Here is a 26,994-nt window from a genome sequence, read left to right as displayed (position 1 = left end):
TTTATCAGTTAGGCAAAATTTTGCAAAACAGCGTCTTTATTCTGAGGGAATTATCATGCATCAGTATTTCTTAGTGTGCATATAGTACATCTAAGTATGTCAAACCAAGGTCCTTTCCACTAGAAACTAACCTGCCTCAGACATGCCTCTTCCGCCAGCTAGACAGGAGTCTGACCAGACACACACACAAAACCTAGTGACCACGAGAGATAGAAGGCCCACAAGATGAAGACAGACAGAGCAGTGTGTAATTACTCTGTGTGTGTCGATGGCCTCTGGGCTATCACACCCACTGCAGCGGAAAACACTGCACACAGCACAGTCTAACAGGCCCATTCATGTCCAAACCTTGAGAGTGTTGAGAGTGGAGGGGAACATATGTTTGACTGACTGGAGGGATGGGAGTGAGGAGAGGAGAGGAGATGTTCTTTCCTCAGCTTTGCTGCCTGCTGTGTTTTTATGCCTAAAGCCAGACTACAGACACATGTCAACCCACCATCTGCCTGCTGTGACAATGCTGACACACACACACACACACACACACACACACACATATGGTTTAATGAAGACATACACAGGTTGACACATACTCATGCGCAAACGGCATACCACAGGTTGTTGTTGGTGTGTTTGTTTGTGTGCTTTCCTGTTTGAGCACATGCTTTTAAATCACAAGAGCTTGTGACCGCCCTCCACATGGAGGCCGCATGCGCTCCACCTCCCCCGTGTCAGCTGAGAAAAGCATTTTGAAGCTTAACAAAAGAATTCTACACATTTTCTCAGGAAGCGAAGGAGGCGCGGCACCACTCCCGGCACAGGAACTGGCAGCCAGGCAAGGCTCGGTACCTGAAGGTTAAAACTCGATCCACACAATGACAGGCCAGATCATGAATGATGCAGTAATGCCCGGTCCCTACTGTAGACACAGAGGACAAGTGGAGCGAGTACAGGAAGCACATGACAGCATCAGTTTAAGGAGTACCTGGTGCACCTCAAGTTCAACTTGAGGGTGGGGTGGGGAATCCAAGCAGTCTGCCTAGCGAATCAACCAATGATAACTTGTAAACACAATAAAGTCACACAGGCGCGCACATGCACACACAGCTGACCAGCAAGCCCTACAGGGAAAGCCCTGATTCAGCTGACAGAGGATCAGGGTCAAAGTCAGCTGATACAAGGTCAGCTTAGCATCATGGCAGCCCCTGGGCCAGTCTAGAGTAAGTATGACAGAAGCCCTCAGGCTGTCCGACTTATTTGTCATGTGCTGCATCACAGCGAACTAAAACTCCAGGAGACCAACAGGGGTTTTAGGTCAGAAACGTCCAGCTCAAGGGTCTCCTGCTCCTGCAATAAATCATGTGTTAGAAGACAGGTGGACTTTTATGAAGAGGCAACAGCTGACAAGCCTGGGTGGTCTCCCAAAAGAGGTCAAATGTGCTACTGGCGGTGGCGAAAGAGGATGAGGAAGGAGAGAAGAAGATGAAAGAGAAGTGACAGAGGAGGGAAGCAGACACTGGGAGGGTCGGAGCAACAGCTGTTATGTGGATGAAGAATCCCAAAAATGCTCCTCTATAGATGAACTCTGGGCAAATGCTACGTTGACCTCCAGACATACTTAGCTCACCTATCCTAAACCTGCTCCAAGTCTATTATAAGAGCTTGGTACACATTATTTGCAGAGACGTGTTTCACATAATTTCGATCTTTTTTCCCCATGGATGTACATGTAAATCACAATTTAATATAGCTACGAAAATGAATATTATGGTATATTGAGGTGAAGTGAAATTACACGGGTTAAACCTTGATTTCAACCTTATTTAAGTTGGAACTTTCTGTATTCTCTTCCGTCATATTTATGCTACTATTGTTCAATGGTAGTTCTTCCCTCTGCCTACATCTATAGGTATTGTCCTTGCGCTTCAAGTGGAGAGATAAAGCGCGCAAGAATGGACTTACCACTGGAACTCATGATGCCCAATGTGTTCTTATCTGAAACAAAGCGTCTTCGTCGAGAATAATCCCATAAAGCGAGAGGAAATCTTCAGAGCAGAGCAGTGTACTCCTTCCTAATGGAGCAATTATAAATGACCAGTGAACGTAAATGATGCTCTTCACTCTGCCTCCAGTCAATTTCTGAGAAGGAGGACAGAGCCAGAGAGAGAGGGACACAAATGTAGAAGAAAAGAAAAAAAAACAAAAAAACAAAACGAGGATATTTCCAGTGGTCAAATCCAAATAAAGCTCCTGTTCTTGCTGTGTGGGAATGTCGGTTGTGTAGGGTTGTTGTTTTTTTTTTTGTTTTTTGTTTTTTTAATTCCAGAGAAACAGACGCCAGTGACAACACAATGCTGCTCAGTCGGATTCCACCTTCACATTTTCGCTCCTGGCTGCTTCCAGCTCCGCCGCGCTCTCCCAGGCGGTGCACTGCTGCTGTCACCGCGCGCCTCTCACACACTGTCAAGCCCAACCACAGCACACCTGTTCCGGCCTGCACTTTCAAAATAAAACGAACAAAGTGATCTTTTTGTATAAAGTGAGTTTCTGTGTCTAAGCGTTCAAATCACTACTTAATGTATCCCTGATTTGCCCCTGAAAACATATCAAACATCTTAATCTAAATCAGGGGGTTAGGTATGATTGTCTGATACCTTCATTTGACCATTAATCTGAAAAGGCATTAAAACACATAACACATAATTTTAGAAGCTCTTAATTAACTATTTAAATATATGTTATGGGGTATATCACTTCCTTAATCTGTTCATTAATTTGATATATTTGAAAAATCTATTAATTTCAGTTGTTATTATGGTAAGGGCCTAAGGGGTCCTCAAAAGACCAAAAGTAAAACCCTTAAAAAGACCTTAATTTCAAAAGCTCTTCGATATAAAGTCGATTTTAAGGGCTTTTCACTTAATTTGCACATTCATTTGATATATTTGCATTAATTATTAGTTTATTATTAGGTTAAAGTGGTATGTTAAGGGTTCTCAAAAAGCCAAATAGAAACCTTTTAAAACACCATTCAAATTCAGTAGATTTGAAGAGACATTCCTTTAGTTAATTTACAAATCATCAGCTTCAAATGTTATTAAGGGATAAAGGTGTGACATGAAATACATTGTTATCACTAAAACTGTTGTTATTTCTTTCTCCTGCACAAACCTGCATTGAAACAGCAGTTCAATCCACTGGACAGCAACTCAAGCCTCAGCTTTTACAAAGCTTGAAGATACCAAGCACTAGGGTACTATATTAGCTCACACCAAATAGGCTGTAGTGTAGCTGTCATAAGATATTTCCTTGAATAAAAGTGGCAATAGGCATCTTAGATGTCTCTTGGATCCTGTGGCCAAGTAACTGTTACATTTTATTATTTTATTATGAAAGCAAAGTTGACTTATTTCCGGTATTGCTCTGCCTATCTGTGGGTGACTTGACTTCTCTCTCTTTTTATCCCGACGTCACTCTGGGCTGCTGTGAAGGCTTTGGGGACACTATAGCCTACATCACACTGCAAGAAGTGTTAAGTGTTCAAAAGTCATTAGTCTCAGTCTTAAATCATATTTCACGCGAGGTGAGGGCTGACACAAAGGTTCTTAATGTTTGAAGCATTTTAAATGTATTTAAGAATTAGTCAAGTCATTTGAAATTTCAAGAGAACTACAAAGAATACTTGAAACAAATGGATTTAAAGACTCTGGAGAGCCTTCATGAAATGACTTGTTGGTGTTTTTTGCAGTCCTAGGCAGGGCTTGTTGCTAAAACTGTTATGACACCGCCCTCTTCTGGAAAGTCGACGTAAGCAAATCAGATAATTGGATTATTTACAGTGGAGCTGTTGTTGAGGATGTTAATTGGTAAACCGTTGACGCACACACTCCGCTGTGTTTAGATGTAGAATTACAGTAATTGCCTTAACTGGCCTGTAACCTAACGCCAGACATGGTGTGAGTTGGTCCCAACACTTTAACTTTGTATGATTAATAACAGAACTGTCATGCAGTCTGACCCAGTGTTGTGTTTGCATTCACTAGGTTATGTTGCATTAATGTGGAGAGCGCTCCATCTAATGGTGAAACATCCCATCCGCTGTTTCCCAAGCAGCCTCAGCCATTAGTCAGCTTAAATCAATTTAAAAAGCAACTGAAGTTGGTCAAATGCCACAAAAAATAATAACATACAATTAAGTGGTCTTCTTTTAGAAGAAAGTGCATTTCAGTAGGCCTACATCACTGTTATACAGGGTCAGGTCTGACTGAGCACATTTGATAATATTTTGGTATGGTATGGTCTATCCACTGCGCTATGTGTGTATGTGTGTGCTGTTTTTATTAAAGTAGCCAACTGCCTTGTCCCGTGTCCTGAGGAAGCCCTGGTTCTGAAGCCTGGAGGAAGCTGGACAATGGCGGGATGTGAGAGGCGCCTCTCTCTCTCTCTCTCTCTCTCTCTCTCTCTCTCTCTCTCTCTCTGCTGCCCTGCAGTCTTACCTCCTTGGTTCTGGAGCTCAATGGTTATACAAGACGTTCTCTCTTTGTCCTTTAATCTACTTACTACTCCCTCACACAGTTTGGTGCTCAGTTTCAACAGGGAACTTTGTAAAGCTACAGGGAGGATTTCATTGAAAGAGAAATGGATTAGTAATGATAAAGAAACATTTTAAAAACTCCTTCATCCCGGGGTGCCCTGGTGGCAGAGAGAGCAAAAGTTTGTATCATGTAACCCTAGTGTCCTAAATTTGAATCCTCTTTTTTTGTCTTTTGTCCAGCAAACTTAAATGACAATCTAAGGTTGTATGCACCGGGTTTTGCGTTCATATTTATAGAAATAATTCATAATGTTGCTAAAATGGTAAATCAAATATGACACGCCACATTCTAAGTGTCCTGGACTCCAGTGATTTTATATGTTTACTACAGCATGTTTACCATCCTGGGCCAGGTCAACGCTGATTATGATCGGTATCAGTGGTATGATGGATAATGATTTACTTAAATCAACCATCTTCATCGGGATGTGTGTATATGTGTGTGGGTGTGACACTATGTAGGTGGGTGCCCTGTGGGCCTGACGTGTGCCGGGTGGCGATTGTGCTCCTCTGTCAATGCTGCGTTGTGCTTTTGTCTTCCAAACTGATGGGGCAAAAAAACAGGAAGCTGGTCTTCCTGTGTACTGAAGGCAGAGGGGCAGGAAGCCGACAGGTCAACGCAGTGTTGTCACTGTCTGCAAAGGCGCTAGTGCCCTCTAATCTACAATAAAGGCAAACATCCCCTGTTATGTGTTATTACTGGAATAAACCTGCACACTGTTGACATCACTCTGTGCCTTCTGATGGAAACAGTTTTCTTAAGCACACCAAGCAGTATTTAAACAGCGACGCTGAGCACAAATTCTGCTTTTTATGTGTTGCTAAACACATGACAGAGACGTGATCATGTTTTTGTTGCAGTCCTAATGTATTGCCACATTGTATGGCCTAATCATCCGCTCAGTGTTTTTCTATTGGAGGTAATGTGTCTTTTGTTTGTCAGTCACACTTCGGCCATGTGTCCACTATCAGTAGCACTGATCAGCAGTATGCTGCATTCTTCACTAACCCTCACAATCCTTGCCCTTTGTCCAACCACATGGCCACGGGAAAGTACACACACACACACACACACACACACACACACACACACACACACACACACACACACACACACACACACACACATACATACACAAAATCTACCATCCACCCTGTAATGCTACACTGCTATCTCCACCCATTCCTGTCTATTTCTAATTTGTTGCTATTCAAAACAACCTCTTTCTCTGCCTCACACACACACACACACACACACACACACACACACACACACACACACACACACACACAGAGCAGAATAAACAGTCGGTGTCCTGCAGCCTTGCATAGCCAATTGCATGATCACATGTGCAGTGCAGGGCTAATATTCTGTGTTCAGGGTGACTTTGTCATGGTGCACTGGGGGCTGGGGATACACAATCAGTTCCAGAGTTTATATTTAACTAAGCAATGACAAAACACACAAGAAACTAAAGAAACGCTGGCCTGGGGATCGTTATCTCCCCTCACACAGATAGGGACGGACGTGACCCAGAAAAGTGAAAAAGTGTCAATGATAAAGAGAGGTCACTTTGCATTGTCATGTAGCACATGAGGGTAAATACTTCACATTTCCAGGCATCATAGTACACTTAGTGGAATGCTGGCAGTGTGTGTGAAGTGATGGGCAGGACTGTGAAGGCTGTGTGCCTCTGGAATGAAGACGTGTGATTTCTCAGGTATGGGCTCAACAATTGTACAAACCAGCTGATTGCTGGTGCCTTTAATCTGCTGTAATCTTCTGATAGCGGGTGTGTCAAACAAAACTGGCGCAACTGGTGTTGTAGAATGAGGAAATAGACTGTGTTTATTGTACTTTGGCTACTCAAAATAGGAAGAGGTGTCACAAAGTTTTAATGATAGATTAATTAGACAAATGTAATTATAACCTGACCTCTTTTACACTGGTTCAGTCATCTTTTAGGCTCATATGTTTCCAAATGTTGACAGAGAGAGGAAGAGTGTGTGTGTATGGGGATAGGGGTGAGTGAGAAAAAGAGAGAGAGAAGAGGGGTGGGGGCTGTACCCTTGTCCCAAAGAAATGATGGGAGGAGTTAACAGCAAAAAAAAAACTTCCTCAGTGACATGCCGTCTGGGGTTGCCTCTGCAGCACACACACTCACTCTCACTGAGTGACACACTCGTACATTCTTTTTCTGTTTTTCCTCCCCTGTGCTTTGAGGCTGACAGTGGAGAATGACAGCAGTTTTGGCAGTTGTCATGAGATGCAATTCACCAGTTAAATGGTGAAACTGCAAACACACACACACCCACACATATAGATACAGACACTTTCTGCCACGCACATGAGGAATGAATTGAGAGAGGAGAGCTGGCAGCAACACAGAGGTAAGAGTTGTTTTTTCCCCCTGCTTTTAACATGTCTAACTGCTCTCTAAGTCTCACTGTGTCATAAATTATCTTCTGTTTAGAAGGTTTAACACTGCTGTATTTTGTACTTAGTCCCATACTCGTAAAGTCAGTCCACAGGGTATGCGATAGACAGTAGAGCTTTAAATGGACAGTAGTGATTGCAGTTCCTTATTCTGTTCATTAGTGGCTTGATAATGTATGCAAATACTTCCAAAGTCTCCTGAAGAGAAAAAATGACTTACACATGACAATCTAAAGTCTTCTTATGTCTCTATTCTATTTCTAATGAATACAATAACGTCAGAGTGTGGAAACAAAACCAATCTATCTACAAAGCCTGATGAATTTGTAATTATATTTCCACAATGTTTGTTTGTACCACAAATGCCGCTATGCAACAGTGTGGGAATGTCCCTGCAGGGAGCTCTGTCCTAGACACACAGGCATGTGAGTGAGCTAACAGGGGGTTAGTCTAAACTTAGAGACCGTAGCCCCTGTCTCATATTACTCTCCACTAACTCCTGTACCACATTTTCCAAATCTACAAACCCAGATTGTACATACAGAGTCAGAAACACCTCAAACAACCCCTGCTTGTCATGCATTTGAACACAGCCAGACTGCTGACACCATATGTTTCTTATTACATTGAATGCTATTGTCATGGACTGCTGGGTGTCACAATTGCAGACCAGGCTTTTGCTGTGGTTTCAGACTGTCTAGATTATAATGTCATTTATGGTATGTTGTCATTGGACTCATCAAGCCCTGTCATTACAGGCAATACACGCTGTGTTTGTCTTTAATCAGATATATTGTTTAAATGAGACTTTATGTAATGCTGTGTGCAGTCACTCAGAGGAGGGAGGGTTTTGACAATCCAGCTGCCAGGAAACAATTGCTTGATCAACAGGTGTTCAGTAAAGAGGATACTGAGACTTATACAGCCTCACCAGAAATCAGATTACATTGTTTTTAATGACACACTCTATACGTTTTAAAGTGGACATCACTGGAGACAGCTGCTGCCCCTTGTGCAGCTTTTGGTGCTAACAAAGGCCTAGCATGTGACTGAACATATCAGCCTTGAGCAGTCTGTTTTTATTAGATTAGACAGAATCTGTTCTATGAGAAACAAGCAGGGGAGTCTAAATAGTGTCAGGATATGCCCTGACACGCCTTTCTGCCTCACAAGATCCACATGCACTGATTCCATCATGACCATTCAGCCGCCACATAAACAAGATGAAGAGACTGGTCTCAGACAAGTATATCAGCCTCTTCGTCTCCAGCATGTCCAAGCAGTGGAACAATCAGGGCACTGAGGGGGAAGAAACTTTATACATTAGTTTTCCATGATCAGTGATTACATGCAGTGGTAGCTGACAGAAATCACATGATGCATCACTATTAGAGCATCTCTCTCTCTGATGGTAATAAATTTCCATCATAACATCAAATCAGTTGGTTTGTCCTCTTGTTGTGTGTAATTAGCAATGTGTGGTATTCGTAGACCAGCCATCAATTTTTAGATAAGTTTTATCTTGCAGAGACTCAGAGATCCATGAATTGTTCCTATGCTGAGTAAGCATGAAAAAAGTGAAAGTCTTCCAAAAGTGAACAATCTCTTGGCCTCCAGTCTGAGAATTGTAGCATTAGATGCCATATGCAAGGTGACGCAAACTGGGATGGGGAGTTTGAAAGATGTGAGAATTTATTAGGCAGGGAGGGTCTAATGAAAGATGCTATCAAGGTGCATTATGGGAAATGTAGGTATCCAGGGTTTTGGGGGTGTGGCCGCATACTGGGGGCTTCAGTTCAGGACATCTTGGCCTCTGGAGAGGAAGCACAATGCAAATACCACCTAGAATTTTAAAATAGTAATAATGTAATGTTAGTGGTAATATTAATATTAATAAATTAATAATAATAGGAATGACAGTCATAGGAATAATAATGACATTAATAGTAACAGAGCCAATAACAACAACTGTAGTAGCAGTTGTTGAGCAGGAACACGGGGGCAGAAGGTGGCCCACAACCACAGATCCAGTCTCTGCAGCTCAGGAGGCAAAAATACCAGCTGAAAACGACAGAAGGAGAGAGGATAGAGACGAGAAAGCACAAAACTACGGGTTACGAGTTAGTAACATGCAGTAATGGGATAAAAATGCATACAGACAGAGAGGAGGAGGAGAGAGGAAAGAGGTGCATCATGGGAAGTCTGGTAGTCTAGGCCTATAGCAGCTACTTTCTACTTCTACTCCACTACACTCTGAAGGCAAATATTGTACTTTTCACTCCACTACATTTATTTGAAAGTTTTATTTACAAGTTACTTTGCAGATTTGGATTATTAATACAAAAAAATTCCCCCACATTCACCAGCTTTAAAGTGAAACATTAAACATTAAAGTGATGCACACATTAATTAATTTAATTTTTAAATTAATTTAAAATGTGTTACAGTACAATTTGAATTATTTAGTATTGTATGTATCTTGTGATTGTATCCAACTTTATCCAGTTATATAGTAACATGCTTTCTCTTGTAGCTACTCATCAGTGAGTTCATGGTATTCTCAGTACAACATTGTAAGAACTGTTTGACTGATATAGTAGAGGCTCTGGGTCCTATCCAGCCCATCCTATCCTACCTAGAGTAGCTAACCTCTTATTTATTGCAGAACTCATTCTGTGTATCCTATTAAGATCTTCTCTAAAATAAAAAGATTTGTTTGCCAGTTGGCTTCTACAGGTTGTTATACATTAGTGAGCACTGTCAGTAATATATTATCATGACACACCAAGATCAGGAGCACCATGCATCCAAGACAGCTTTAAAATCTGGCATTATCGGGGCATTTCGTTAGAGTGAACACATTGTGCTGGAGCATTACTGGCCAATTACGCCAGTTTACCTCCATCAAACTAGAGGCCCCACACTGTGTGTTGTAGCAAGCATCATCATTTAAAAAAAAAAATCTTTTAAAGAATGCTAAGAAATTCACACTCTGAAGGGAGCCATTGCTGCATTATAGGCTATTTCCTTCTCAGATGGTAAAGGGTCACATGAGGTCAATGATTCTGACCTTCCCATGACGGCACATTTTTAGTAGTATACGCATCCATTAATGTCTACATCATAATGGAGCCTTGAACAGTCAAAACTGCCATGGACTTGTTCCCCATCCAATCTCCATCTTGGATCGCCATTCTCTTCTTCATGGTGACTTCACAGAGTAGGTGATGATGTTGTCCTGGTGTGCTCATGTCATATCATCTGTCTGTTACGCATCTGATGGCAGAGAGTAGAGTTGTGTTGAACTGTGTGATGTGGATAAAGTGATCCTTGATCTATGCCACTGGGCAACTCTCACCCCCCTCGCTGTGACCTTGCAGCCTGTCTCTGTGTGGCATTGCCTTACAGTGGCTCAGCAATACATTCTCCCAGCAACACACACAAAAAGACACACACATTGTCTGTGTGACACACATTCTGTGCATATTTTCACTGACCCGGACACACATATAACACACAGGGAAACTCACTGAGGCCTGCCCCCCCTTTACACACACACACACACACACACACACACACACTCATACCAATAGCAGAGAGTGCTTTGTGCATTCACAGACTGACTGGGCAGCTACTGAAGAGAGAGAGAGGCTGGTGGGAGGAGGGAGATGAAGACAGCAAGAGACAGAGGGATTACAAAGAGAAGCAGTCCCAGACAGATAGAGAAGAAGAAGAAATAAGGCTTGCAGGGACAGAAGAGACACATCCAGTAAACACTAACTGGTGGAACGTCGAAGAAGCGTGAACAAGGCAGGAAAAGGAATACAGAAATAGGAAGGGAAATAGGGCTTGTCCAAAAGAGAGGAAGAGAGTTAGTTGTTGTTAAAGAGGCTGGGAGGAACTGATGGGATGGCATTGATCTCTGGGAGCTGCCGGCTCATGGGCCGGATGGCGTCTTGTTGCTGCAGACCGCTGCTCAACTCCTCCTGCTGTGGACCGTTCATCAAAGTCTGCCTCTCCTCCTTCACAGGTCTGTCCCAGCCCGCTCTCTGCGCTACTACTGTACCGTCATGAGACGGACTGCTACATTCACATAGACAGGAGCATAGGTCCATACACAACATGGGTAACACACTTAGCCAAGAAGGTAAACAGGGCATGGTGTGTTTCTGCACTGTAGCAGCATGACTGTGCTTGTGTTGACTCAAGCAGTCCTGTTGGTGCTAACTGCGCTCTGTGTTGTAGGATGGAAAAGAATAGGCTGTTGTCCTCTTCGGCCTAATGTCATGTTGCATTGTGTTGCTAAGTTGTGCGCCCCATTGTGTTGTTATGAATGCTTTGCATCAAGATAATACTGTTCTGTTGTGTTTTTGCACTGACAAGGCATGGAAGAAAAGTGGCATTTTAATCAAAATGATTACTTTTTTTGGTTACAACTTGGTTAACAGTATCTTCCTTTTTCATTTTAAATGGTGTCTGACTCTATGTCTGAGAACATGTGACCATGCTGACATAAAAGTGGAGGAGTCAGTCAGGAGATTTTTCTGTGCAGCTGTGTGTCCATGCCAGGCTGTGTGTGTTCAACGTCATTGTAACCCAAACCCTGATAACTCCTCACACTAACCAATGGCTTGAACTTGGCATTTCCAGTATAAACTGCCTCACCCATCTCCCCAAGTGATATTAACTCTCCCCCTTAGCTAGGAGCCTATTTTCGACATTTTGGATCATATGCTTATTTTGCTTTGTTGCCGAGATGAGAAGATCGATACCGCTTTCAAGTCTGTACAGTAAAACTACAGCCAGGAGACAGTTAGCTTAGGATAGCTAAAGACTGGATGCAGTTAGCCTGGCTAAAAGCAATACAAGCACCTCTGAAGCTCACTAATTGACATGTCATATCTTTAATCTGTACAAAAATCTAAGTATAAAAATTTCAATCACCTTTTCTACGGGGGCTTATTTGGCGAACTATTTCTTGGCCATGAGCAGTAACTTCATGGAGTCTCCAGTGGTTGCCTGGGAACTATCCCAGCCAAGAAATAGTCTGGCACATAACCCCTGTAACATGACGAATTGACACTTTGGTTTTTCATAGTATAACGTGTTAATTTGTGAGATTAAGAGGTGTTGGTAGATTTATTTTTAACTTTTGGACAGAGCCAGGCTAGCTGTTTCCCCCAGTTACCAGTCTTTATGCTAAGCTAAGCTAACCAGCTACTGGCTCCAGCTACATATTTACCGTACAGATGTGAGAGTGATAGCAATCTTCTATAACTGTTGACGAGAAAGCAAATATGTGTATAGCTCAAACCAACAAACTATTCCTTAAAGATGCATTGATATGATATTTGAAATGTATAAAACTTTTGAGGAAGATGATGATTACCATAATTGATTAAAAGGGAGCATAAAGGGAAAATTTATTTTTTCACGTTCAGATCCATGAACTGATTTGTATCCCTTTTTACAGACATATCTCCTGCTGAGCTGGATGCTCTTTGGAGGGAACCACCATATACTCTTGGGAGAGCAAATGAACACTTCTCAGGAAATGACATCATGACTGAAGGTAGACTATCGTGCACCTTTATCAATCTGAAATCACATTATTATATTAATTATTACTCTATTAGTTTGGAGCACAAACATCATGAGGCTCATTTGAGCTGTGCTGCTGTCGGTGTGGTCACAAACTGAGGAAGTGTTTGGGACATCCTTCCCTGCACAATGGAACAAACCAGGGGAAGCCCGTCACCACTTTACTGCAATAGCCAGCTATTATATGCATCCAACTGGCTGATATTTATAGGTTTCGAAACTATTAAGATCCTGTTTATATGCTCATGTCAGTGATTCCCAGCCAGGGGTGCTTTTACCCCAGGGGCTACTTCTGCATTTGCCAGTAGGGTACATGGAACGATTGTGGAGTAGCTCAACTAATTAGAAAAGTAAAGATAAAAAATACATACATAGGCATATACATATATATATATATATATATATATATAGAGAGAGAGAGAGAGAGAGAGAGAGAGAGAGAGAGAGAGAGAGAGAGTAAGCTCTAGCACCTGAACAATGCATGTTGTGACAGAGTGTGAAAACTAGTTGGCAAGCGAGCAGAGAAGTCTAAACAGTTAGCTAAAATTGAATGGATAAATAGTTAAGATATAGAAAGTGAAAAGTAATGGATCAATGGCTGAAATATTTAGCTAAAAGGATAAATGGTGAAAAAGCTAAACGTAATGGATAAATTGTTCAATAGTTAGCTTAAAGTAATGGATAAATGGTTGAAACGTCTTGCTTCTGACATTCCAAGAACTGTAGTATGAATGCAAACTTGATCAAATCAACGTACATTGACAGTTTAGTTGTATGGCTCCGGACCAAAATACATCTCTGAATGTCTTTTATCATATGAACCCTCTCGGCCTCTCAGGTCATCAGGTCATCTGCTAACCCAGAGTGCAAACTAAACGTGGAGAAGCAGTATTTAGCTGTTGTGCACTGCAGAGCTGCAGCAAACGTCCAAAACGACAACAAACGTGAGGATATTAGACTAGCACCAACTTTGACCACCTTTAAATCCAGGTTATAAACTTTTATGTTCTGCACTGCTTTCAACTGACTGTTCGTAACTTTCCTTAAAAAGGTTTATTTTTGTTTCATTTGTATTTTAATGTTTTTATGCCATTTTGCTTTTCTTTTTTATATTTTTAATGCATTATGTAAAACACTTTGAGTTGCCTTTGTGTATGACGTGCTATACAAATAAACTTGCCTTGCCTATGAAAGAAATATTGTAATATCCAGTTTTATATAATGAATAGTGTTAATTAACATACAGTTGAAATGAACACATTTGGAATGTATGATGGGTGTGGTCAAAGAAGTAATATTTGAGTTCAACTGATGAAAAAGGTTGGGAACCACTCCTCTAACTCATATGTTCAACCTGTACCATATGACTACAAACTGACCACAGATGTGTTTTCTTAAATGGCAAAACAGTGATTGCCATCTTGTGTCACCTGGTAACATTTCCAGTTAAATCTCCCCGACAGTCTGGGACTTGCATTGTAATTGCAGCTCACTTTGAGCAGCCCTTTCAATGACCCTTTTGATAAAAGTGTTTCCACATACTACACACCTGTCTTTATCACACATAAACACCCTAAATACAGCGTGCTGTTTAGGAAACACTGGCTTAACCAACAATGAAGAAAATAAGAAAAGTCATGTTCTCTCCTTTTGGCATCAAACCAGAAAAGATGATAATCTAAACTTGATCTAGCAGCTTTTTTTCCTGACTTTGTTTGTCCTATCAGGTGCAGGTGAGGAGGAGGACGGTCCAGTGGTGGAATCAGGTGAAGGAGGGGTGGAGCCTGACAGCTACTGGAAGAAGAAAGAGGCCTTCTTTAGAGGGAGTACTGTGTCACTGGGAGAGAAATTCTCCTTAGGTACATTTAATGATGCTTTCGCCATAGTCCATTGCCTGACTTGAAGTATGTTTCTACTGAAAAACTAGCTTTTACTTAAGCCAGTCTAAACTACTCTTCTTCTCTTTTATACACAGAAGACTTGCATATTATATTTATGCATACTGATGAAGCACATTTCCCTGTCTACTAATGTTTTAGTCACTCAGCAGTTTAGCTCCATCCATCACATTCCCCCAGGTTCTTCCTCTCAAATGGATTTAAATGGCCACACTGAGAATCCAATAAGAGGCCTTAATAGCTTTGTTATTCCTTCGAGGACTAACATTGTGCTCACGAGGCAATCTCTCTGAAATATGAGCTCTTGTAGAAAATCTTTAATGAACTCTTGAAAGTTTTGTCTCTCATGCTTGTAGAGAACAGACTTTCTGTCAGATTTTAGTGTGTTTTCCCTTTTACTGAGTGACTGCAGCCAGAAATATACAGAAACTTATTTGCGCAAGTGTGATGAATTAGCAAAAAAAAAAAGTTTATTCCTTTACTGGTTAATTATGGCAGACAATGGATGATAAGTCCTCTCTCCCGTTCTCTAAGCTCATTTTTCTTCTAAGCTTATTTGCATTGGATTTGTTTATATTCCGTCTTATTCCGTCTAGAAGAAACAAATCTAGTAGTCATCAAATCTATGAGTGATTAATCACAGCATTTTTCTTGTCTTTTTGCCTAGAAATTGCGCTGGTGTTCACTGGGCGGAGGCGCTCCAGTGTGGATCCTGACCGGGCCCTACAGGAGGCGCTGCGCACCCGACTCCGAGTGGTGGAGAGCAACAGCCAGGACGTCATCCAGCTCTTTAAAGTGAGTGACAGTCAGACCTGACAATGCAGACATTACACCAGGCATTACTGTACTACTCAAAGCTTCCGATATCATAATGAAGAATAACGTGCATCATGATGTGGTAAGAGTCCAATAATGCAATGTGATATAATATACTGTGTATCTATTTTGCACTTTATGGAGATGGATGGATGTTCTATTACTGAAACATTGTTTCTGCAGGACTTGTCTGCACGTTTGGTGTCTGTCCACGCTGAGAAGGATAGCTTCGTACTCACATTCAAGACTGTGGAGGAAATCTGGAAATTTTCAACTTACCTAGCATTAGGTAAGAAACTATGACCGTTTTACATCTTAGAAAACATATTTTCTCAATCAGGTCCTACATAAACACATATTTTTATTTCAAATTTAACACATTTATTGTACTATTTTTATTCTTATTATCATCATAGCTGTATAACAAGGTTTTGTTGTTGAGGATGAAGTGATATTAGCATAAGGAGTATTAGTAGTATTTGTCTCTGAGTTGCATGTGCTGTTTCCCAGGTTATGTGGCTCGCTGTTTGGAGAACTTCCTGTGTGATCAGTCTGTCTGGCTGGACCCAGAGTTGCTGAGTGACCTGGAGATCAATGTAACTGTGGATGAGGAACATCTGGCCACCCTCTACCTGGGACTTTTACTCCAGGAGGGTCAGTAATGTTGAGCTCTGTCATTTTATGGAAGCTCAGTGAGCCTTTTATGAACAGCTTGATTATTAGCACAGAGGTTGACAGAGTGAAAAATATGATCAGTCAAATTACTGAACATCTTCTAAACATTGTAAACAGGAATGAAATTTGTTTTATGAATCTGTTAACCAAAACTTACACCTTGTTGGTTGTGCCTGTACTTTCCTCCAGACTCTAAACTGAACAGTATGCTTTGCCCTTGATTCAAGATGCACACATACTGTATGACTACAGTATGTAATATTTTCTTCCCTGTGATAACACATATTTGAGGTACTTATTGTCAGAAGTGTCTTGAATCTTGTCACTGTAATTATATAGCACCTGACCGCCGCTGCCATTTGATCCCATTAGTTTTAATCCATTTTCACTGACCCCAATTAACACTTTGAAAGTCTGAGGAATATACTGCCACACATGACTTTGGATAAATTATTGCAACGGATGGCTTATTGTCATTAGAAGAGCTTATGTGCCTCGCTATGTACAGCCAATGTCTAAAGTATAATGCACTTCTAATTACAAGTCAGAATTGTGACCTCATTTCTATTTATGGCCACCACTGCCTTACTGTACAAGCAAATTAAGTTAAAACTGAACATCAATACATTTTAGCAAATTCTTTATGCATTATAAAATAAGTATGATAAAGCAAAACTATTATACTACTTCCCACCAAGAATGTATATTGATTTCCTCTGGCCTGGTCTACACAGACTTTCTCCTGCACATTTCCCCTGGACAAAAAGCTTCATGGAAATGTATAATAGGACTGCAGTGCTGGCAAATAGTGATGAGAATTACATTAACTTAATAGGGGGGATATAAAACATCCGTCATTTGTCAGTGACTGAATGAGGGCACACTAACTGATGCACACATGCTTATTTGTACTGTCTGCACATGTTTGTGTGGGGGTTTATAGCGCTTGAATTTGTCTACTAATGAACCAATTTCTCTGCAGGATCCTTCTTTGCGAAGGCACTATTCACAAGAAGTGAGCAGGATCAGGAAGATGAAGAACATCTATCTTTTAAAAAGAATGACTTGCTGATGGTAAGGGACACAGGGCAGGACAACATGTGGGAGGGCACCATGCTCTCCACAGGAAACCACGGCCTGGTGCCAGTCAACGCCATGCAACCGCTGCCTTACCCCTTCTACCAGTGAGTCACTCTGCATTCCACAAATGAGCCACTTCTGTTGCGAATTCCTTGATTTACACTGTAAGCAACAGTCTGATTAACACGTTCTCCTGTCAAAAAGTTTAGCTGAATGAACAGAGAAGCACTACAGGTGGTGGACATTTGTGCACATGAGTTGGCATGGTTTTGTTAAACTATATTTCCTGTTTGGTCAGATGGTTCCTGAGGAAGTACCCAGGCAATGCTGGATGCTCGCCAACAGAAAAGGAGGCGTTTGAACATTCTATCGGTAAAGCCATTCTGCATATAACTTATGCATATGTTCACGCACACATACAGCGTACTGTACAGTGTAGTATACTCACATACAGTGTACTGAACTCATACTTTTAAAATCAACTCTTCCACTGATCTGACCATGGGAAGCTAAGATTAAATGGCTGAAAACATCAGAATGAAATATTCTATAATCACATAATAATTCGTACTTTAAAGCGGCTATAATTGATATTTTTTATATTAACAATGTATCAAATGACAATGTGACAATGTGAAAGGGATCACTCACAGTGGTGAACTCAGAGAATTATTTATCACCTGAATCTGAAACTCCCCTCGGCTTTACGGAGCTTTACAGCGAGTTTTAGCTCATTGTTTAGCTGTCCAACCCACAACTTAAGTGTTTTGGTTCACTCTCACCGCTCTCATGCTGTTGTTTTTAGGCGCAGGCAGCTGTTTTCAGCGTAAAAGCTTCGAAAGCTGACTGTGCACTACCTGCTCAGCACCAAACAGCAGACAGACACAGAATTTCACTACTTATCCAAAATCAGACACACTCATGGATGCCTTTTATGTCTCTGCATGGAGTCTGATGGAAATGTATGTTGAATGGTGAAGTCATCTTAACATAGCTGAATTCCTGGATACCTGCAGTATTGTATGAGATCAAGTAAAGGTTCCTCACGAAAGTCGGGAAATGCATGTATTCAGACTAGTCTGAATGTCTAGTGTAACTTAACCTTATTAAAACACTGTGTTTTAATCTGTTCTGACTTCAAAACTCTCATGACTTTTGCTTGTCCTAATCTCATACTCCTCATCCAACACCTCAGTGACAGGTTCCTGTGTAGCAGTGGTTGACTACAGTCCAGTGGGCCCAGATGAGCTTCAGCTAAGTCAAGGTGACATTGTGGATATCCAGGGTCTACTAGTGCGAGGCCTGGGCGTGTTTATAGGAACACACGCTTCCACAGGTCACACTGGTTTCATACACAAGGCCCATGTCAAGCCTCTGGACACCATACCCCTGTAAGAAGTTCTATTTTTTCAGTTGTATAATGCATGGCGTGGCTTGAACTTACTGGTCTGATGATGTTGTGCGTCATTTCAACTTTAAAGCACTTCATCTTGTTTATAGTGTTGTGCTAATATTTTAAGAAATCCTATTTAGTGTGTCTGCAGTCTGGGCAGGGTGGGTGGGGTGATGAGGCTGGGGAGATAGCAGAAGGGATAATGCTGTCTTTGTTTCCCTCGCACAGAGACAGACAATTGGTCTTTCTGACTGAGGAGGAGAGGGCCAGTCTGGCTCGGGTTAACCCGTGTAGCTCTGAGCCAAGTGACGGCGGCCTGCTGGAAAGACTCTTCTCGTCTGACATCAGCTCTGTGTACAGGCTAGGTAAGGAACTACTGGGCTGATCAAGAGATATTGTACTTTTGTCAGTTAGAGGAAGGGGAGTGGTTGTGCCACTGAGCCATAACTGAAATATAGGTCATGTTTGGTTTGATATGCAGCCTTGTTTGTTTCCTAAATAGTGGCACTGTTCATTCTGGGAAAGAAATGTTTCCATTTTAATCCCCAACTGGAAAATTGAGGCTTAAATTGATTTACCTTGTGTGTCTCCAGACAGACTGGATGAGACTGACTTCATGTACATCAGGAATCGGCCAAAACATGGTAATGCTTTTTAATTCATTGAGGAAAATCAGCTGTTTATGAGTTTAATGCATTCAAACAGCTTTAAAAATGAAATGTGTTTATCATCTTCTCTGCTCTGATACACTAAACTACTGTATCTGTCTTCTTCCCAGATCATAATGTTCCTACAAGCACCCGTCAGAGCATCGTGTCAGAGAGAAGTGGAGGGACACCCCCGTACCACTCCTCTCCTCGCGCCTCTCTCTCTCACTCCTATCCCCGCCTGTCCCTCTATCACTCCATCTCCCACAACCCTCTGCCACGCGAGGGAGAGCGCCTGTCCTTCACTCTGGAAGACACATTCAGAGAACTGGACGAGTTCCAGGAAGACCCACCTCTCTTCTTGGAGGACAACAGCTGGGAGGGGGAGGAATCCGAGCTCAGTGACCCCACATTGACCCTGCTCAACTGCGAACACTTCCAGGTCAGCAGAGTCCCAGTTTATTCACTAATTTATTTATTACAGGGCCAAACGCAGAAGCAAAGCGACAGATTGTAGGCTTTCGATTTTTTCTTTCTGTCTGTCTTCCCGGTTTCTTTCTTGCTTTTTATGTCTATGGCAGCTACTAGAAGCAATTGGTAATTTGTTATGAAAATTGCTACCTTAAGTCAAAAAATGTAGGTTCACATTTTCAGGTCTATGAAACAATCATGATGGCAAAGATGCAAAAACAGGAAGTGAAGGGTTTCTCGGCTTTGCTTGATCATTTGATTGCATGATGATTAGACAGCAGTAAATAAATTAGCATCGTACCTGTGTGCACATTTACAACAGCTCCCCTAGCACCACCATCATTCTTATTTTACTCACTCATTGGCTTGTAACTCTTGAGTCTTTTCATGTATCAAAAAAGCTTTTTTTCCCTTAGTTCCATGGGTCAACACATGTTTAACAAATATTATGTGGTCAGTTTCAGTTGATTAATTTAGCTGCTGTTTTGATTTTTGTTAAATACATTTACTGAATTTGACATTGGTCAATAATAGAGATTAGAGTTTTGTCAAAAACACATTTCTAGTTGAACCAATCTTTACTGTATGTGAAAGAAACCATCTTGGGGATGAAATAATTGTGACTATTCAAGAGGATTTTTATACTAACTCATCTAGCCATGCCTTGATGAAGTCATTGTTAGTCAGCTGGTAATGGTTCAGACAAGTTTGACCTGTTGTTTTGAAGATATTAACACATATTCCAACTTCCACCACATTCCACAGTGCAAATTCTCAGGTTTGAGAAAACAAGAATCAGTTTTTAAAAATGAAGCTAAAAAAGGGATATTTACATTTGTGTCAGTCCCATTTCCACAACTCTTGTTTGTTATTTCTTCCAGGACGACTTCCTGCCCCTGTACGACCTGCAGTATTCCTTCCTGTGGGTGACCTTCAGTGGTAAGACTGATGACGAGCTATCAGGGCACCTAGAGAATGTCAGGGAGTGCGCCAAGAGGATGGGCATGCACTGGGCACATCGACGGGCATGCTTCCTCCTGGGAAGACTCTGTGCCCGGAAGCTAAAGCTCTCCCAGGTTTGTACTTCATTTCTAGCATTAATAAGTGTGTTGTGTGTATGTTAATGTGCTATATTTTTCCCTTAAGAGGCAATTTAAGGCACCACAATATTCAGAGCATTATCATTCACATCACTATAAGGTAATAGTAATAAAATGGATGTCTACTGTGTTTTTAATGGCTACTGCAGGGTGAAATAAAGTGAAATGAAGTGAACATATAATCTGCCATAGGCATAAAATAAAAGAAAAGATTATAATACTTTCATTCTACTTGCTGAGGCCTTCTTAAATCTCTGATGAATTGTCATCACAGTCTATATCTGTTTGAAATCACCTCCTACGTATATGTTTCCTCCTCTCCTCAGGCACGTGTGTACTATGAGGAGGCTCTCAGTGTTAGCGTGAACAGTTTCTCTGACACGCCGCTCCTCGTCGCTCTCTTCACCAACCTCACCGCTGTCTACCTGAAGCAGCGCATGGCAGACAAACTGCCCCAGACTCTGGAGAAGGCCAGTGCCCTGCTCCTCTGTCTCCCCTGCCACACCTTCACCTCCACGGATGAGGTTGAACTGCTGATGCTGCTCCTGAGGAGATCAGTGGTGATAGGGGACAAACACCTGGAGGCTCGCATCTGCTACCTCATGTCCAGCCTCTTCCTGCTTCTCAGGAAGGCTGACGATGCCCTTCCCTTCGTTGAGCGACTCCAGTTCCTCTCAGCGACTCTCTCTGCCGCCGAGGGGCGCCCCATGGCTCCTGTGGACCTCAATTGGCTCTTGAGTTGGCTCTATCATCATAAATACATGCCTTACTTAGCGCTGGCCTCTCTGAGCCTGGACTCAAGACAAGACCACTCCCTCCACGATGCTTTCCAGAGGATTGAGTTGTTTATCAGGAACTCTGTTCGCCTGAACCCGTGCTGGAAGGAAGGAACCTCCCTGCTCCCTGCCCAGATTGTGGTTTACCTTCAGCAGGCCCTGGTTATAGCCGAGCAAGGAGAGGATATGAAGACCCAGAGGGACCTGTGTCAGGGCTTGGCCTCAGTCTACCAGCAGTATGATGCTCTAGATAAGGCAGTGCACTGTGCTCAACAAGCTGTGGAGACAGCAGGCCACATCAATGAGGAGGAGGGCTTTGAGGCGTCTGTGCTGCTCGGGTGGCTGCTGGTGTTGACAGGCCAGGCTGAGAGGGCCCAGAGTGTCCTACAGCCGCTGCTCACATCACTCCAGGTACAGCAAAAAATGCTATTCACCTAGATAAATGCACGTCAACTTTTGCAGAAGCACTCGGTTTAAAATGTAGGTTTTACCTGTTCCTCTATATGATTATCATGTGCAATCTGTGCCTCTTTCTACATCTCTCTCCAGGGCACAGACAGTCCCACGCAGCGAGGAGTGATCCACAACCTCTTGGCTTTGTGTCTGAGGCAGCAGGATCGCATCCCAGAGGCAGGCTGGCATCTCCACTCTGCCTTGGTAATCTCCAGGGAAAGTGGAAACCAGAGGAACCAGGCCCTGGCACTGGCCAACCTGGGCTGCCTGGCACTGGATGTGGGGGCAGCTTGGGTAGCAGAACGCTTCCTGGTCAGGTCAGATATCTGTCTTATCGTTTCCCCCAGGGAAGCTCCAACTAGACAAATGTAGAAAGAGTTTACAAAGAGTTATTCATTGTGATGTAATTGTATTACTAGATCCCTGTGTCTTTTTCTGGAGCTCTGGGAAAGCCCCACAGATGAGGAGCATGTTCAGACCTACCTTTGGCTGGGGCGGAGCTACAAAGACAGGGGCAGGAGTCAGGACATCAGGACCTGTTATGAAATGGGGCTACTAATTGCACTACATGCCAGAAACTTACACAGTGAGTACACATTAACACATTAAAGTAATAGTTTGATATTTTGGGAAATATCCTTATTTGCTTTCTTGCCAAAAGTTAGATGAGAAGATTGATACCACTTTCATGACTACCACCAGCAGCCAGCTAGCTTAGCTCAAAGACTGGAAACAGGGAGACAACAGCTAGCTGAACTATTCCTTTAAATGTGTAAAGTGATTTAAAATCAGTTATAAAAAGCAACCCAGTTTTCTACCTTTGTATAGATTTTTACTCCTTTCATCTGACTAAATAAGAGTGTGACCAATACTGAATTATTGAGGCTGATGTCGATGTTTGTGAGTTAAAAAAATGAGAGAGGAATTATATCTGCTTATTTTCTATTTTTAACATAAACACATAAGAGATATGATATGTGCTGTGTGGGACATTTTACACGCCCCCAGTGGACAAATGATGTAACGGCAACACTGTTTCTAAACAATCTAAAATATATCATATTTGTACTTTAATTTCTTACTTATACGCCAATACCAATATATCTGTGATAAGCTAAATTTTGCTAATAATGTCAATGTACAGTAAAGCTCAGGCTCTACTTTATATAGTTCTTATTCAATATCATAAATGTGTCGCAGTGTGTTTAGTCTCAGGAGCAACAGGTAACATATTTGCTATATTTTCTCGTAGGTCAGATGGTGGTGGCCAAGGTGCTGAGTCGGCTGTATGCTGACATGCTGCTGTATGGCCAGAGTATCGTCTACTATGAGCACTGTGTGTCGGTATCCAGAGAGCTGAAGGACAAGAGGCTGGAGGGAGAGTATCTGGAAATCCTCAGCAGCCTCTACCTCTCACTCAACACTGAAAGGTGAGTTTCTGCCTCTCATTTCCCACTCACTCTTATACTCTATCCATCTTTTCCATAATATCTTTGGTTCTTGAGTTAAAGAGTCTCAATTCTGGATTGTGGCTTGCAGATCATCTCGTAAATCTCTGGACTACACCAAGCAGAGCCTGAGGATTTCTATTGATTTGGGCAAGAGAGAGGAAGAGTCAGAGACCTGGCTACAGGTGGGGCGCATCTATTACCTCATCCAGGAGGACGAGCTAGCTGACATGTACCTGCAGGTGAGGAGGAGGGAATATATGACAGTATGTTGGGCGGAGTGGTTACATTTTCCTTCTTCTGCCCTTTGCTCGCCACAAAAATGACATTCATTAATATGTAGGCACTCCTCATTCCTGAGCGGCAAAGACAGTGGCTTTATCACATCCTCACGGAGCAGCCAGTGTTTCAGTTTCATTTTTTGTCAACTGATTTAGATGCAATTCAAGTTCAAATAAAATCTAACAATTTCCTGACAATCACAAACATTACAAATAGCAAAAAAAGTTTCACATTCTAATGTTGGATATAAAACGAAATACTGATACTGACTATATAATTTGATTGATAGGCAGCAGTGAAGACAGCCCTGAGGATGAATGATCCTCACTTTGCCATGTGCATCTACGAAGAGGCAGGAGACGTCTACCTTAAAGGCCACAGGAACCGGATGGCTTCTCTGCCTTTCTACAGGGTAAGAGGACACAAAATAAAATACATTTGATGTATTTTGCTGGTCTGAAAGCTACAATGTATTCAGTATTTTCCATGATAAAGTGTAGTAAGTTTTATTTAGATTCCATTCAATTATTTTTTAATTCAGCTAGAATTATTCATATTTGGTTTCAGGATGGCAGTCTGCCATTTGCACGGAGCATCAAGGACATCCATTCAGAGTACCGTTTGTTGAGTAAGCTGACAGAGCTGTTAATGAACCAGGGAGAGCAGGAGGAGGCTCTGCAGTACGCAACACTGGCTGTTGAGATCGCCAGCAAAACAGGTACAGAGTACAAGCATGACCTGTAGCAGAATCAGTGCCTTTTGACTGTTAGTTAACCTTTATCGATAATGTAAAGCCAGCTCCTGTAACCACAGTGTAGCTGACTTAGAACTACTTTGTTAGCAGAGAACATTGTTGTCTTTCCTCAGGTGTGCATGTGAATGAGAGGACAGCCTACCACCGGCTGGCTACAGTCTACTACAGCCTGCAGCAGTATGAGATGGCAGAAAACTACTACCTCAAGTCCCTGTCCCTCTGCCCGCCCGTCCTGCAGCACCCTATGGAGGCTCGCTACTACACCAAGGTCTACTGCAGACTGGGCAATCTCACGCTACACAAACTGAAGGTAAAGGAGATGAATACATTTCTGTGTTTGCATTTGCATGAGCAAACAGAATATATATAGTATGCTCCTCAAATTAACATTCTGCTGAAATTTCCATCTCAAAGACACAATCTGCAACGCAAATGTAAATATGTTTTTCAGCTCCACCAAAATTCAAAACACGAGATTTAAACCTGCAATCACATCTTTTAATGCATGGGCTAACTTGAGAACTTAACTAAATCTTATTTATCTTAGGTATTAATCTTTTGTGATGGGGCGCCCTGGTGGCCTTGTGGGTTTAAGGCACCGACCATGAGCCATTGCGTCCCTGGTTTCAGCCAAGCTCGGATCCTTGGTTTCATGTCCTTCCCCAGCTCTCTCTTCCCTCATTTCCTGACATCTATTTAATGTTGACGCTCTAATAAAGGAATGAACAAATGCAAACAAAAAACTTTAAAAAATGCTTTCTGACAATGATTAAGGTACTGCTGGTCATTTTTGTAAACACAGCAGTAAAAACAGACTTACATTTTCAAATATGATCAGATGTTAAACACCAAATTTATTATTTTTCTCAAGTCAAACTTTTCAGTTACACTTTGTGTGTCTACACATAAATAAAGTTCATTCATATGATTGAGATTTAAAAAAAATAATAAATAAATGCATACATTTTCACAATGTAGTAAGACATTTCTACATCTTTCAAAGGTACTTTTCCCTGTTTAATGAATTCTTGCATTTTCCTGTCAAAAACAGATGTCAAAGATCTAGAATAATCAGATCTTGATCGATAATGAAAATATGATTGCACAGCTCTTAAGGTTGGTTCTCGCTTGCTGCAAGAGGAAGTGGTTGGCAAATTACATTTCTGCAGATTTTTCCCCTAATAAAAGATTTTTTGGCAGAGCACCAGTAACACAAGTATTGTCTTTGCCTTTATCTGGTGGCCTTTTCAGAATACATGGTGTCGATCAAAATCAAGCCTTCAAATGTGAAGATAATATGTTTAATTTAGATGAGACCTGTTCTGACCTCTGCTCTGTGCACCTGCTCCAGGATGCTTTTGATGCTGTGGGCTACTTCCAGTTGGCTCTGGCAGCGGCCCTGGAGGACCAAGCTAACCCTGAGGCTCTGTATGTGGTGTACATGAAGCTGGCCGAGATCCACGGCAACCACTTGCCCGATGCTCAGCTGTGCCAAGTTTACAGAGACAGAGCCCAGAGTCTGAAGAGAGTTCTGGCTGGAGAGGAAGGCGCTGCTGTTGGAGAGGAAAACAGGGACGATGCAGACGCAGAGCCTGGCCAAAAGAAGGAAAAGGACTCTGATGCTGATTTGGAACGTACAGAAAGTTTGGTTAAGAGAAATGGCATTTTCACTACACCTGAAGATAACTCATTTCCAAGGACTTGTATAATCTATGGAGACACAGAGGACAGATATACAGACACTAATATTGGAGTTCCTAATGGGAAAGAAGATGCCGACATTAATCTTCCTGATGCAGATGGCCCTTTTGTGGATGCCCCGGGGTCTGAGACAGAGACCATCGCCAGTCAGTCGTACAGTGACAGTATTTTTAGTGAGTCCTTTGACACAGCTAAGGAGCAGATCTCAGACTCCAGCAGCTCAACTGACACTTTACAAACTTGCCAGAATCAAACAGATGGCAAAGACCCATGCTTTGATACTGACCACAGCATGCCCAGTCAAATACCTGTCAATCACATAAGTGACATCACAAGAAACACAGACGCCCAAAACAGAGATTCTGATATTCATGATGAACAAAACACCCCCACTAAAGAAACAGCTGCTCATGCAGATCTTATTCAAAACAATGTCAGTCAGACTGATACTGACCAAACAGAGACTGTTAGCATAAACACTGATAAAGCTGTAAGCGTGGACAACACCTGCGACCGCACAGAGAAAGATAAATCTGAGACCAGTGACACGCACAGTGCACACATGGACTTAGATGACATCAACGCATAATCTCCCACTGGCACTTTATGTTCTCCTCTGACATTTCCTTTTTCTGGTCACATGTTTCTTGACCAGCAAAGTGACTCCAACGTTCCAGCCACATGGCATTTATTGTAGGAAAGATGATGTCCATAAGTTTTCAGAGATTTAGTGACTTCTAAGCATGGGCCTTTTATATAATATATTGGGTGGTTATTACAGTGCATTGTGCTTGTAAGATATGTTTTTCTAAATTTTTGTATCTCTGGAAGATATGACTCAAAACATAAATAATGTTATTTTGTGTGCTGA

General features: G+C 41.9%; 2 protein-coding genes across 11 annotated transcripts in view; one reads left to right on the top strand and one right to left on the bottom strand.

Moving 5' to 3' along the window:
• ablim3 (actin binding LIM protein family, member 3) overlaps nt 1–2,454 on the bottom strand; it is a 44,710-nt gene extending 42,256 nt beyond the window's left edge. For 5 of the 7 annotated variants that reach the window (XM_044206398.1, XM_044206400.1, XM_044206401.1 and 2 more), the window contains exon 1: nt 1,960–2,453. In XM_044206398.1, the coding sequence (XP_044062333.1) occupies nt 1,960–1,972 (13 nt within the window). In that variant the 5' untranslated portion in view covers nt 1,973–2,453. Of the gene's footprint in view, nt 1–1,959 lie in introns of all 7 variants that reach the window. The other 2 variants (XM_044206399.1, XM_044206402.1) reach the window with 1 other exon arrangement.
• Nucleotides 2,455–6,275: 3,821 nt separating this feature from the next.
• sh3tc2 (SH3 domain and tetratricopeptide repeats 2) lies at nt 6,276–26,994 on the top strand. 4 transcript variants are annotated; one of them, XM_044206396.1, is made up of 23 exons: nt 6,718–6,982; nt 11,059–11,175; nt 12,502–12,600; nt 14,357–14,488; nt 15,195–15,322; nt 15,527–15,632; nt 15,854–15,997; nt 17,001–17,202; nt 17,397–17,470; nt 18,294–18,489; nt 18,720–18,856; nt 19,085–19,135; nt 19,270–19,580; nt 20,491–20,685; nt 21,036–21,896; nt 22,035–22,255; nt 22,358–22,524; nt 23,191–23,368; nt 23,478–23,628; nt 23,958–24,080; nt 24,236–24,386; nt 24,536–24,732; nt 25,774–26,994. In XM_044206396.1, exons 2-23 carry the CDS (start codon nt 11,151–11,153, stop codon nt 26,710–26,712), a joined length of 4,788 nt encoding a protein of 1,595 aa, XP_044062331.1. In that variant the 5' UTR covers nt 6,718–6,982; nt 11,059–11,150; the 3' UTR covers nt 26,713–26,994. The 4 variants fall into 4 exon arrangements, with proteins under 4 accessions (XP_044062332.1, XP_044062331.1, XP_044062330.1 ...); XM_044206397.1 differs by lacking the exons at nt 6,718–6,982; nt 11,059–11,175 and adding an exon at nt 6,276–6,312; XM_044206395.1 differs by lacking the exon at nt 11,059–11,175.

The sequence above is a fragment of the Siniperca chuatsi genome, linkage group LG8, assembly GCF_020085105.1.
Source record: "Siniperca chuatsi isolate FFG_IHB_CAS linkage group LG8, ASM2008510v1, whole genome shotgun sequence".
NCBI classification, from domain to species: Eukaryota; Metazoa; Chordata; class Actinopteri; order Centrarchiformes; family Sinipercidae; genus Siniperca; species Siniperca chuatsi.
This window is presented reverse-complemented; position numbering and strand designations above follow the sequence as displayed.